At 41.6% G+C, this 13,669-nt stretch overlaps 1 protein-coding gene across 1 annotated transcript; it reads right to left on the reverse strand.

Moving 5' to 3' along the window:
- Positions 1-374: 374 nt before the first annotated feature.
- LOC131232889 (subtilisin-like protease SBT3.9) lies at positions 375-13,467 on the reverse strand. Its single transcript, XM_058229404.1, has 10 exons — positions 13,233-13,467; positions 13,039-13,130; positions 10,866-10,963; positions 5,127-5,282; positions 4,314-4,990; positions 4,043-4,134; positions 3,050-3,274; positions 2,104-2,218; positions 1,360-1,546; positions 375-1,056 (listed from the first exon to the last, which is right to left on the reverse strand). Exons 1-10 carry the CDS (start codon positions 13,377-13,379, stop codon positions 485-487), a joined length of 2,361 nt encoding a protein of 786 aa, XP_058085387.1. The 5' UTR covers positions 13,380-13,467; the 3' UTR covers positions 375-484.
- Between the last annotated feature and the right edge of the window lie 202 nt (positions 13,468-13,669).

Below are 13,669 nucleotides of genomic sequence, written 5' to 3' on the forward strand. Positions count from 1 at the left end.
CAATAGAATGATAGTGTACAGTGACACACATGTTACACTTGCAACTATCGAAATGATTTTAGGCGTAATCCAAGCTCTCACCGTGGATTGCAAACCTCTCGAAGAGAGGATTAGAAATCCCCTGGATTTGAAACCCCAGTCACTTTATGCGGCCAAACAAACAAGAGGATTTGAAACCCCCTCCAATCCACGGTGCCAAACGACCATGCATGCCATGAGTAGTGGACCGTCCAATCATCAACCTGGACATTTTGGCCAAGCCATCTTTGCAGTGGGGTCCGCTGACGAAGGACTTGATATAGCACGTTTCACATACTAGCACGTGCGTAGCCAAGAGGATTAAGCACATCCTCTTCACGTGAAAATCCTTGGGATTATCTCTAAATAAACCTTCGTATATTCATATAGATGCCAATTAAAAGTTCTTCATCCATAATACGCAGCCCATATTAAAATGGAAAAGTCTTCAATTTCAGCCGTCTGATTATGAATTATCTACATAAGATGGTATGATCTCAGGCTTCACTGAAATCGGACTCCTAACCGTGTGCACTCCATCGCTCCAAGTAAGGCTTCCGAAGTAGTATCCACCAATCACCTTGCGTGTCGATGACAACGTGACCGTAAAAGATAGCTTCTTGGCTGTTGAATTGAAGATCAAAATGTGTGGTTGCACGGTTGCATGTATGGTGGGTGGTGGTTCTATGGATGCATTGTACACCGAGTTGACTGGGCCAACATTAGTGACTGTTCTCAAGATAGTTATAGAGGTATTCAGGTTGGGGACAGTAATGGATGGAAGGTTCAGATTTAGGATGGAGGGTGGATCGATCGGACAGACAGTGGAATTTTGTGTTAATCTTGAGATAGCAGAGTTAGTGTAGCCCATGGAACAAAGGTAATGAAGGTAGTCCTCCATGCCCATGTCGTAGATGAGGCCCGGATACGCTGCTCTATTTGGATTGACTATACCTCCTCCATAATCAAAGGGATCGGCGACCTTTCGAGGGTACCCATCTGCAAAGATGGGCCCACCAGACTCATCGCTTGTTGATGCTGTAACAAGATGAAAAAGCCAAAATTGATCAGTCATATCTAGCTGGGCCTTGCTGATGGGATCACAGAATTTTCTCATCAGGCAGGCTCCATCATGTGGATGCCTCTTGTCAAAATCAGGGTGGTCCAACTAACAGGTGGGCCACACATGCATGAAAATAAGGAAGGCTTTAAACATTAGCCACAGCCTGCATTTTGAAGTACATAAGAGCAAACCTGATGAATGGGGCTGTAAGTTTTTAAGTTAGGGGGATCTAATGGTATGGCCCACCTGATTATGTAGCATAAATCAAAAGAACTTACCAGTAGTGACCAATGCTGATTTTATGGCAGCCGGAGACCATTGCGGGTGTATGGATTTTAGCAGTGCGACAATACCGGACACATGAGGACATGCCATGGAGGTCCCTCGAAGGAAACGGTAGCCACCGTATGATGAGTTGTACGGAACTGCAGATAGGATGTTGACACCAGGGGCAGCAACATCTGGCTGTGGCATACATTCCACACACAAAAACATCCACCTTTAGAAATCATTATTATCACATAATGTAAATTCTTGTAACTGAAATTTAGGGTGCGTTTGGATGCAACAACTTAATTGAAATATGAAGTTTTGGCAGTAGTGGTTGCCTTGCATCCACAATGAGGTATAGCTTTGAAATTGCAGTTGTATCTCTCCCAATTCCAACTTGGAAGTAACGTAATTGCAGTGTGGGGCTGAGTCCCTCGATGTGAATGTCTCAAGAAATAGGATTATAATTGAGTTGGTCTGGCCTGGTCTGAACCAATGCATGTGCAAGTTCAGCCCTTGAGAAGAAGCAAGGTTCTAAGGCTCGGACTATTGACGTGGACTCAGTCAACTGATCTGGTTCAACAGGTTAGTCAGAATAGAAAATAGGAGGTGACTCAGTCGAACTCGTCCGAGTCACAATCCGACTCAAAACGGGACGACTCGGTACGAGTCTTGGAGACGAAACCATTGCTACACATACGACATCTTCTATCAGAATTCCAAAACTACCCCTATTAAACAATAGTACGTACCTTCAAAATAGCCGGTGCTATGGCACTAGGTCCTCGGGACGAAAAAAATGCGACCTTGGTCGACAAGGGCTTGCCCACAAGTGTTTTGGAAGGGCTCAGCTTTACCAATGGAGACCTGCGATCGACAACCACCGTTCATTCATTAATCAGGGCATCCACGGCTGTGATGAATGCTACTCATATATATCTTAAGCATACATATAAAAAATCCATCTGATTCACGGATCATTTGAGCTAAACATGCATGCGTGCCAAATTTCGACCATTGGTTATCATCTTTAACCATTCATTTTCGTACATGAGTGGTCCACCTGAATGGCCCTGATTTCTTTGCAAGGTAATATCTGTGTGGGGTACATCCGATGAGTGGCATGGATTTTACATATGTTTGTCACATTAACATGGCTGGTGTTGTTTGTGTTTCAAGTCTCTGACTCTTGAGTAGTAGCATTTGTTACACAACATTAGCATGCTGCACCCTTTTTTTAATCCATCCGAGCCAGTGAGTTACATCTATGCATTTCACCTGGTATGAAAATCCTGTCTGTCCACAGCTCAGGCGGCCACATCCATACATGGCTCAGATCATTGATCATCTACTGATTTCGACGGTGCTGCCCTCTTATTCAGTGGATGGGTCTGATTTTCATGCCAAACGATCTTCATGGTGGGGCCCACTTCGCACATGTTAGACATCCCACAATATTCCACGTACACAGAAGAAGGCAAAAAATAAAATAAAATTGCAGCCTGCATATGGTCATTCCTCTTCAAGACCAAAAGACTCTGTGACACGACTGACTCAATGATTCGAGTCTCAACTCAGCCCGGTTGAGGTTGACTCATTGCATTGAGCCAGATCGGTTCTGACCGAGTTCGACGCAACTCTGACGGATCTCAGACAACTTATACAAGTCTTAAAACCATAATCAAATCATCCATTTACCTGGAAGAACGAATGTAGTAGAGCAACTGCATCCCAATCTCGCGATCTACTTCAATGCATGGTAGCTCACTGCAGGGAGAGACCGGAATACTCGGATTCCTGGCAAATATGATGCCGACACCTCCAGCATCCTTCACTGCATACTCTAATATGGGACTGCTCCCAAAAAAGAGGGCAACCTTTCCAGCTATGGTTATGTCGTCTGCAGAAAGAAGACTAGCGGCACTGGAATGAGAAATTAGGGTTAGCTGACAGGAATACGTACTTCAATTGCAAATGAAGTTTACGAGTATTAACTGCATGATGCGTGCGGTCAGTTGTAAATACAAAAAGATATCAACATTTCTACCACTAGAAGCTTGGAGCTAGTTCTCTTTTTCTCTCTACAACCAGCAGCTTCCTATAAATACTTTTAACAGTTTAAAGTTAAATAGGATAGAATGTAAACACTTTAGACCTAATAAAAGTTCAACAAGTAAAGTTCTTTTTTAAGTATACTACTAATTATCTGGACTGCCCTACCTTGAATGTTCACCACCCAAAAAATGGCAGCTGCCCAAAGGTGCATGCTAACCGTTTGATCAGAGGAGTTTTGAGGGGAAAATGAGGATAGCTTTAAACATTGTTATCCAGTAGTTCACATTCAATATACAAAATTCACCCATTTTATGAGTCAGGACTGAAAAGCAATGTGTCGTGGCCATCCGTGGACATGCCCTATCCCAGAAATCAAATTGGCCCCGTCATCAGTTGGATGAAAAGAATGGATGGTCAGATTACCAATAATCTATATTCAACTTATTCTTGTTACCCAATTATGTCAATGTAACGTTTTGATTTTTCTGCAGAGCATATTCAAGGAGGTCCCCACCAGATGAATATTCTGGATCTCGCACACATCTGCAACGTGTCCCATCAAAACTCCTGAAGAGTTCCCTTCATATAATAATCTAAGGGAGAAACAAAGGAATTAATGGAGTAATCATTTTTCACCTAGCAGTAGTAAGTACGACTTCACCAGCATCCAGTGGATATACCAAGCCCACGAATCCAATTTCCTTATTTCCAGTAAACATGCCTTGCCCCTACCAAAAAAAAAAAAAACCTGTATCTTTCAAATATCACAATGCAACATATCATATTAAAAAAAAAAAAAAAAACAAAGAATCAAGATACAAATCATGCACTAGTGGGCTGCTTTTCATCGATCGTCTTATCACAGGTGAGATAAAGAGATCAGAGAGATTAATTACTAGATAAATACCGTTATGGTTCGATTGTTTCCAAGTGTAATGACTGTGGGAAAAGCCCGATCAATTGAGCTAGCTGCAACCGTTATGACCCATGGGGATGTGTTTGACACCGTCTGAGCTACAGAGCCGTCATTTCCTGCCGCGCAAACTACAGTGATCCCCTTTGCGACTGCATGAAACGCGCCGACAGCAATGCCATTACGTTCATCAACGTCAAAGTACAAGGAAAGAGGAGAAGGGCCCAATGACAAGGACAACACATCCACCCCATCATGTATGGCATCATCGAAAGCTTTGAGTATATCAGCCGAAGTAGAGCAGAAATTCGACAGCGTAGTACTCCAACACACCTTGTACATTGCCAGTCGAGCCTTAGGTGCACCACCTCTGGCAGTCCCTATGCCGAGCCCTTTGTAACTTACATTCTCTACCAAGGAACCAGCCGCAATGGCCGATGTGTGGGTACCATGGCCTTCTCCATCCCTTGGGGATAAGTAGTCAACTCCGGTAATATTGAGGTCCTTTCCCAGCTCCGCCTGCAATCCTTTAATGTACCAACGGGCTCCTATTAGCTTCCTATTGCAGTTGGTGGAATTGAAACGTTGGCCGCTCTGACAGACACCTTTCCAACGAGATGGCACCGGTCCCAGTCCTTTATCGTTGAAGCTTTCTGACTCTGGCCAAATTCCTGCTCATTGGACTACCGATTCAGATCAAAAAATAAAAGAACGGACAGACACACATGCACGCATGCATATATATATATATATATATATATAGAGAGAGAGAGAGAGAGAGAGAGAGAGAGAGAGAGAGAGAGAGACCTGTATCCACAACCCCAATGATAACTCCATCGCCCATGTTGCTCCCAGATAAGAGATTTGTCTGAGAATGAAGATCAAGGCCGAGGAAATCCCAGCTTCTAGTTGTATGCGGCTTGTGAAAACGATTAGGTGTCACATGTACCACACCAGGGAACTCTGCAACCCATCATAAACGAAGAAAAATTTATAGCCTAAGTAGTTACAACAAATCATACAAACTCAAAAAAGTCAATTCGATGTCTGGTCAGGTCGGGTTGACTCAAAGTCTCAGATAAATCTTTACCTGACCCATCTCAATATTTCTTAATTTAACTAATGGAATGGTTTTTGTATGGTATTGTGTATGAATAAGTGAGATAAGGCAAACATTGGTATCTGGAAAGTTTTGTACGGTTTTGATCAATTGAACTATCGAGTCAATTGATCAACAAGCTATGGACAGGGCCATGTTGTGGAGGACAAACTCTAATCCAGACTGCCTTCATCCTTTGCGCGCCATGCTCCCTTCATTCATCTTATGGGAGATATAGCTGGAAAGGAATAGAGCTCTGTTCGACAGCTCGACATTTAGCATTTCCATAGTCATAGCCCAAATCCACCATTGGATCATGAGAATCGGCCCCTCTCTGCCTCCCCGCAATAGCCTTAACAGGGGATCCACCCATCTCCTCTCGCTTCTTCGCATTGTCAACCCAGCACCCTAACCCAAGTATTCTAGGGTAGTGAAATGGATTGGGCCCAATAGGAGGTGGTTAAAAATCAACATCGACAGTTCCGCGCTAGGAAACCTGTGCCCATCGGGAGGTGACGACATCTGGAGATGTCATGAAGGGAATTTTATGTTCGATTTCTCCTTAGGCTATGGGGCGGGCTCTAGCTCCCGGGCTGAATTTCGAGCAATCTGGGAGGGTATAGAGAAGTGAGCTGACTTAGGCTATTCTAAGGTTGTAGTGGCAAGTGACTCCAAATCCATCGTGAATATCCTCTCGAAGAATTCCACTCCGACGTGGTTCATGTGTTACTGGTATGCAAGGGTTAGATCGTTGTCAGAGATTTTCGACATCTCCTTCACCTATACTCCTAGGGAAGCAAATGCAATTGCGGATGATCTAGCCAAGAGAGGAAACACTTCTCAAGTCACCTCTTTCTATGAGTCTCAGGCTGAGCTCCCCTTAATCACTAGGGGCCTCCTTTTTTTAGATAGGATGGGTCTAGGTTACTTGAGGGAAGGCTAGTTTCTTCCCCCAGCTCATATGATAGGTGTGGCTTCACCCTTTTTATGAAGCCCGCCTGAAGTGATTGTATATCCCACTTTATATATATATATATAAAAAAAATCTTTTAAAAAAAATCAAAAAATACTTATAAACTCTCTGGACTGTTTTTAGAATGTTCAATTGATTGAACATGGCTTGCTCGAGCGATTGAGAATTGCTCAATTAATGTCGATCGATCGGTCGATTGATCGATAGCGCACGTTGTTCTGTGTAAGTATGTGATCTATTTCCTATTCCGAGTGTGACACTATATATACGGGTGTAATTGCAGGATTAGGGTAATGTTAATTAGGGCTTAAAGATTTCTAGGCTTTGGATAGGAGAAAAAGATGATTTTTTTTAATTATTATTTACAAGTTCTTCTATTCTCTTCTAATTCGTTCTTTATAGTGAACGTCACTTTGTACCATGGTTTTTTTCTCAAAAAGATTTTTCTACATAAAAACTTATATGTACTTTATATTTGAGATTGTTTGCTTGCATTTATTCATTTGACTCTTTGATCTGAACTCAGGGTTTGCTTCTGCAGCTTTCCCATCATATGTCAGCTCCCAAAACATTCGGGTCCTCATGAAATGCAAAAACCTTGCAAAATTCATGTACATCACTTGCTTTCCCCTGCTCAATGACTCCAGCACTCTTATTTTGACATGATTCTAACCTGACGGTTAATGCTATCAACAATGAACCAATAGAACGCCTAGAGACATAAATGCCGCAATGACAACAGTTGCAGCAAATGATGTCATATATAGACCTTGCCCCACCATGTACCAGCTTCCCATTACCAAAATATCCATAACCTGCATTAAAAAACAGGGCAGACCATAGTGAGATGCTTCGCACCGTCTCTGCAATTAATCATCCCCATTGTCACCTATAATGGGTCGTAGCCCTCCCAACTACCACACTACACCTCACCGAACTATTTCATTGAAACTCTATCCACCCAACTACTCAACAGCTCCCAAATAGAAAAACACAATATATAGCCACCGATCAACAACCTTCTCCTAAACAATATACAGTCACTTATCATAACATACCTTAACCAGCAAGACCAAACTAAGTAGCTTAGGTGATATATGCAAAGAGTAAGCTGAACGAAGAGCTGGACCCACCTCAGGGTTTAAAACTGGCACCACTCTTTCCCATAAGAGGCAATTGGAAGGAGCTTAAGCAAATGAGGCTCAGACTTCCCACAATGGCATTGGACAACACCATTTAGTAGTTGTGGAAGGCAAATAATACCTTTCCTATGTAAAGCAGGCTGGAGATGCATACTTAGTACAGCTGGACCAAAAGAAGTCTGAAGGAAAGCAGTCCGTAAGACTTAGGCCCCATCTTACATACAACATGATGTAACTAGATCCCAAGCAAGCCTAGTTTAAAGAGATTCATTCTGAATATGGATAAAGTATCATTCCAAATGTTGACTGTACGTAGAACCACTGTAACTTTTGATTGGACACTATCACGAAATGCACAACCTATAGATCTTCATGTAACAATGTATCCAGAGTCCATCGACCCACTATGCCCATCAAAAACATCCGTTTCACAAGAAAACACATGTCTTCGGGGTTAAAATTGAGATTTAAGGAAAATTTTACAATTTTTGTTAATTTACATATTCGTCGTGCTTCCCTTTTTTTAGTTTTAGGATTTCGTCTTTTTTAAAAGTTGCTTGTAATAATGCCAGGAATTTTCTATAAAAATCTTATTGTCATTTATATTTTTGGCAAATTTAGCCTACTAAGGAGATTTTGCTATTGCGAGTGATTTCTAATCAACCTAGAGTTTAAGTCGTCCATAAGTTATGTAATTAAATAATTTTATATTATTATGCAATAAAATATTCAAATTTTCTCTCTTACTTTATAGATTCAAGAACTCATATTGTGCATTCAATGTCTTAATTACTTGAAGAAGATAATAATATTCTTCTTTTTGTTTCTCACTCTTCACTGCGTTAGTTAATATCATAACAAGACTTTTCCTTAACTCGGCAACATCTAATAATGATTCGAGCAATAACCTCATGGACGGTATTTTAGGGAATAAGTATAAAATGGCAATGATGTTTGAAGTTTTCCAACAAGAGAATCTACATGCCATTCAAGGACTGCAACGGTGATCAACCGTTTAATAGAGGCATAGGGAAAACCCATGTTCGTAATGAGGATCAAGATTCGCAATGGAGCCAACGGTTGTCAAGTCCAGCTATAGTGTGACACCGGCTATGAATCGCAAACCACCACTCAATAATAGTAAATCTAACAATGAGGAGATTGATGATATGATTTTTCAATGAGAAGAATAAAGAGGTACGAGACTGGATGGAAATAAAGATTACGGGATAAATGTTGACCTCCATAGCTTCAATGGCCAACTTCATATCAATGACTTCTTCTATTAGCTTCTTGTAGTTGAACAAATCTTCGAGTATATAGAGATTCTTGATGTAGAGCGGGTCACAAACAGTTTCATGGCCATGATGGACCGTAAAAGGCCCGATCGAAGATGGAGGTGATCCAGACCATCATAACTTAAAACAAATGTATCTTATAAACCGAAATGAGCTATCAGACATACCATATATGATTTTGGAGTAGGACGAACTACTTTAGCCACCAAACCCTCTATGCCGGGTTGCCCACACTGAATTTCCGAAATACCATCAGATCGATGATCGAATACCTATTTTAATTTCATTTTTACTATTTATAGTAAGTTTTAGTTTGATTATAATTCTTCATCTGTTGGGTTTTAGAAGTTGTGCCTAACATAAAAAAGTACCTAGAATAATTAGGAGAACAATGTGGTGGAGCCAAATAGGACATTTGCTATTTTCGGCAAAAAACCATGCACACTAGTAGGAATCATAACCATCTATAAATAGTAAGTTTACTATTTATAGTAAGTCACGATTTCTATGAGTTTTAGTTGTAGTTTAATTCTGAAACTTCTTTCATGGCTTTGTATCTCTATTTAAAGGGGTGTAAACTTGTTTATTCATTCATCAATCAATTTATAAATTTTCTAGAATATTATTTCTATTTTCTTTTTTTTTTCTCGTGTATTCGAAAAGTCTCTTTGAAGAGTCTAGAGAAGCTTCATGGAGTAAAATTAGTTATCCTTGAGGAAGATGGTGATCTACCTCATCACGTTCATCCATGCGTCAATTCCTAAGGATAAAAATATTAAGCTCGAGGTCTATAAGTTGAAAAGTGGAGCCTTGACTTCGTGGGAACCAACTCTAACATTTCTAAACTAAATAGATAAAAGCGTTGATCCATCGATATGGATGCACACGGTGGGAAAGTTTCATTGATTAGGTAATCCAAGCCATCAGTCACCATTGTTTTCTTTGGATTATACTGGACATTTTCAGATTCCAGTCCACATGAGCCAATCAAATCAGTCAAGTAAGTGAATTGGACGTGACCCAAAAATAACCATGACTTAATAATCATCGTCATACAATTGATGGGAGGCAAAAATGGACAGGAAGTATTAACGTGATTTCATTTCTCCTCTCAACCGTCCGTGTAAAGGCACCAAATTGAAAGGCTAAGATAATCTTATCAAGGATTTTTTGAACCATATGGGGACACCATAGACCAATGGCCAGGATTACCCAAGAGCCCAACTTGTCCAGGATTGAAACCCGTGCATACTGCGCATAAATGCATGCCATGCATCGTATAATTTCTCGTAACCGAGTTACCATGGGGTGGTGAAATTCCACTACAGTGTGAGTGCGGGGGTGTGTGAGTGAGGTGCGTGTGAAAATAAAATAAAATTAAAATTAAAATTATATATATATATATAACATGTGGAGTCACCCAATCTCAGCCGTTGGGTCAACAACATTTCCAGAACTACGACCCCTCAGTTATTTCATATAGAGAGATGGCAGGGGTATCGCCAGTGCTGTGCTCACGAGCACAGCAGGCATTGCCAGCGTCCTCTCCCTTTATGTATAGACGACATTTAAATTATCTTTTAAAAAGTTACTTATCTACTTATTTAATTATTGGCTGATAAATATATTTGGGAAACAATATACTTACCAACATAATTAGTAGAAATCAAGATAAGTTACTCGAGGCATAAGTAGCTTATCTTAAGTAACTTAAGATCCAAACGCACCCTAAGTCACAGCCCAAAAATTAGATTAGTTAGGCGATTGGTGGACAAATATTTATTGAAATAGGACCATTGGTTATTCTTTTTCATTCTTTACCGTCTAATAAATGTCACTAATCTGATAGTCGGTAATCAAATAACCATTTTTCTTAGTTCATGCTACATCTAAACTGAGGCTAGCCAACAATTTGGAAAGTTCAATTTGAATTACTTGCACGCCACATATGCAGTCCTAACTAATTTCTAAGTGCCTGCATATCATCCACTGTACATTGCCAGAGTATCAAAGCTTTTCTCAGAAGAAAATTACCTGCAATTGTTTGTGCATGTGACTCGGTCAGCTTGGCTGCGAACCCGGAGAAACCATGCCGATAGCTGTATATTAATGATTCAGAAGCTGCTTCCTTGCTGCATATCACCCATTTGACTGTGAGTTTTCTACTCCTTGAGGATTTGTTAAGTAAGCAGAAACATTTTGCAGGCGAGGGCCCAGTCTTGTATGTATGAAACCAGGCCCGAGCTGAAGGTTGTCCACCCTTAGTGAGCCCGGTTCACATTCATAAAAATAATATAATTAGGAGCCATGCCTGGACTAATAACAGCCCATCAGTCTCGAACCTTCAAACCATAGCCCAGTCCAGAAGGATGATATCAAAGCCCAAGCCCGTCTCCATATGTCATAACAGATGTGACCCTTATTTTAATACCAACATTTTCAACCTTCAAGTCATCCAGGTGCATGTGGCATGGGTCCACGCCCATCTGACCGTTCAATCCGAGCATACCACTGAAAAATGGCAGGGATTTTCACCTTTGAACCTTTGGCCGTGGATCATTTTCTTCTTGATCGTTCATTTGATGATCATGTGATAAACGTGACTTTTGGGCCTACTACTTAAATTTTGTTGGTTTTTATTAAGATACATGTATCCCACGTGTACGGTGGATGGGCCATAGCTAGAGGTTAAAATGGATTGAGTTTGGCCGGGCTTTTTTGGCCCAAAGTGGGGCTAGATGTCAGCTTGAATTCATAACGTGTAGGATGGGCTGGGCCTGGACAAGCCATGGCCCAGACAATCTGCGCTGTGTGACTGGTTATATTCTTATATCACAAAATTAACGTCCGGCTAGCTAGATTTGAGCTATTTCCAAAATTGGAAATGGCCCACCCAAGACCAAGGCCTGATGGAAGCGGATTGGCTGGTGTGCCACACACCATCGACCTGGCTGGTGTGGGTACGTGTCGTGCGAAGAAGAGCGCTGATGGTCCTAGAGATCTGAGTTGTACGAACGGTTCAAAGGATATCAAAGTTCCATGGCCCCACAATGATGCATTTATTATATCCACACCGTTTATCCATTTTACTAGACCATTTTAGAGCATAATCCCAAAAATGATTCATATCCAAAGCTTAAGTGGACCATACCACCAATAGCGGTGGGGACAATGATTCTCTCCGTTAAAACATTCGTAGGAACGTTTACTTCCCATCCAATCTACACAGACCTGGATGAAGAGGAAAAAAAATATATCATATTGATCCAAAACGACCCCAAAAGGGTTCCAATGGTAGATATTCAATCCTCCACTGCTTTTTGCATTGTGGTCCACTTAATCTTTGGATCTGTCTTATTTTTCTGTTCAATCCTTACGACTAGCTCAGCCAAATGGACGGAAAGTTTGGATATTACACATCCCTCACGATGGGACCCACAGAACTTGGTGACGTCAACACACCAGCCAGCGGTGTGTGGTACATCAGCCAATCCGCCTCCGGCCTGATGAAGTCTTCGGAGGCTCCGAGGGACACTGAGGGGCCACGGTAATGTATAAATTTTATCCACACTGTCCATCCTGTTTTCATATCATTTTAGAATACTGGACCAAAAATAAGAAAAATAAAAGGCTCAAGTAGACCACACCATAGGAAGCAGCGTTGCTAAGGACACTCACCATTGAAACCTTTTTAGAGTCCACCTTGTTTTTTATTTGCCATCCAACCCGTTGATATGGTCATATACACATGGGTGAAGTGGAAAAAAAAAAAAAAAAAACAAATATCATCTTGATCCAAGACTTCTGCGGTCTCAAGAATTTATCAACGGTGAGAATTTAATCCCCACTGTGTGGTCCATTTGAGCTTGGATCTTCTCTGTTTTTGGTGTAATGATTTAAAATGATACGGAAAAGTAGATGGACGGTGTGGATAAAATTCATACATCACGGTGGCCCCTCAGTTGCTCTCTGAGCCTCCGCCTGTCCCGAGCACCGAACAGGCAGGTCTAGTACCTAATCCGCGCCCGCAAATCACGTGTAAGAAATCACAAGGGGCACTGTAGGTGGGGATCCTGTACCATACGTGGTAGAGCCCCACGGACGGACGATCCAGATTCACCTTTAATGATGCCACATGTACACGGGGACAATGAATCAAGGGTGCGTTCATCACTCGAAGAACCTTAAAATTGTATCTGCACCGTACCTTCCAAGGACTGAAGCAAGCATGTCGAGGTGGGAGTTGGAGACGACCATTGGATCGTGGTGCTGCCTCTCTCCCATGTAAACGATGTGAACCTGGTATCGATCGTTACATCCCATGTATCAGAAACATGGAAATTGTACAGATATTTTTTTAAGTTGAAGAGAAGAGTACATGAGAGACGGAAGTAAACTTACACTGCTGGCGGCATGGACGGTGGAGATGCGCCGGTGCTCGCTTAGTACGAGAAAGAGAAGTGAGAGCAGAATGATTCTTCTGCTCATCGCGTGTAGAAATGAGTGCATGGTTTGTTTTTGGGCATCAAATACCTCGGATATATACATACAGAGGGAGAGGGAAGAGGGGTCTTTCTGGGACGCGGATTGCGCACTGAGTAAACTCTACCGGGGCCACCGTGATTTATGCGTGTTATACACGCCGTCGATCTGTTTCTTGAGGGCCACTGAAGTTTTGGATCAAGCTGATATAAGTCTTTCCCCTTCATCCATATCGTGTGACCTTATGAACAGGTTAGATGACAAATAAACATCACTGTAGGCCCTAGGAAGGTTTCAACGGTCGGTGTCATTATCCACACTGTTTCCTATAGTGTGACCCACTTGATATTTGGATA

The sequence above is a fragment of the Magnolia sinica genome, chromosome 18, assembly GCF_029962835.1.
Source record: "Magnolia sinica isolate HGM2019 chromosome 18, MsV1, whole genome shotgun sequence".
NCBI classification, from domain to species: Eukaryota; Viridiplantae; Streptophyta; class Magnoliopsida; order Magnoliales; family Magnoliaceae; genus Magnolia; species Magnolia sinica.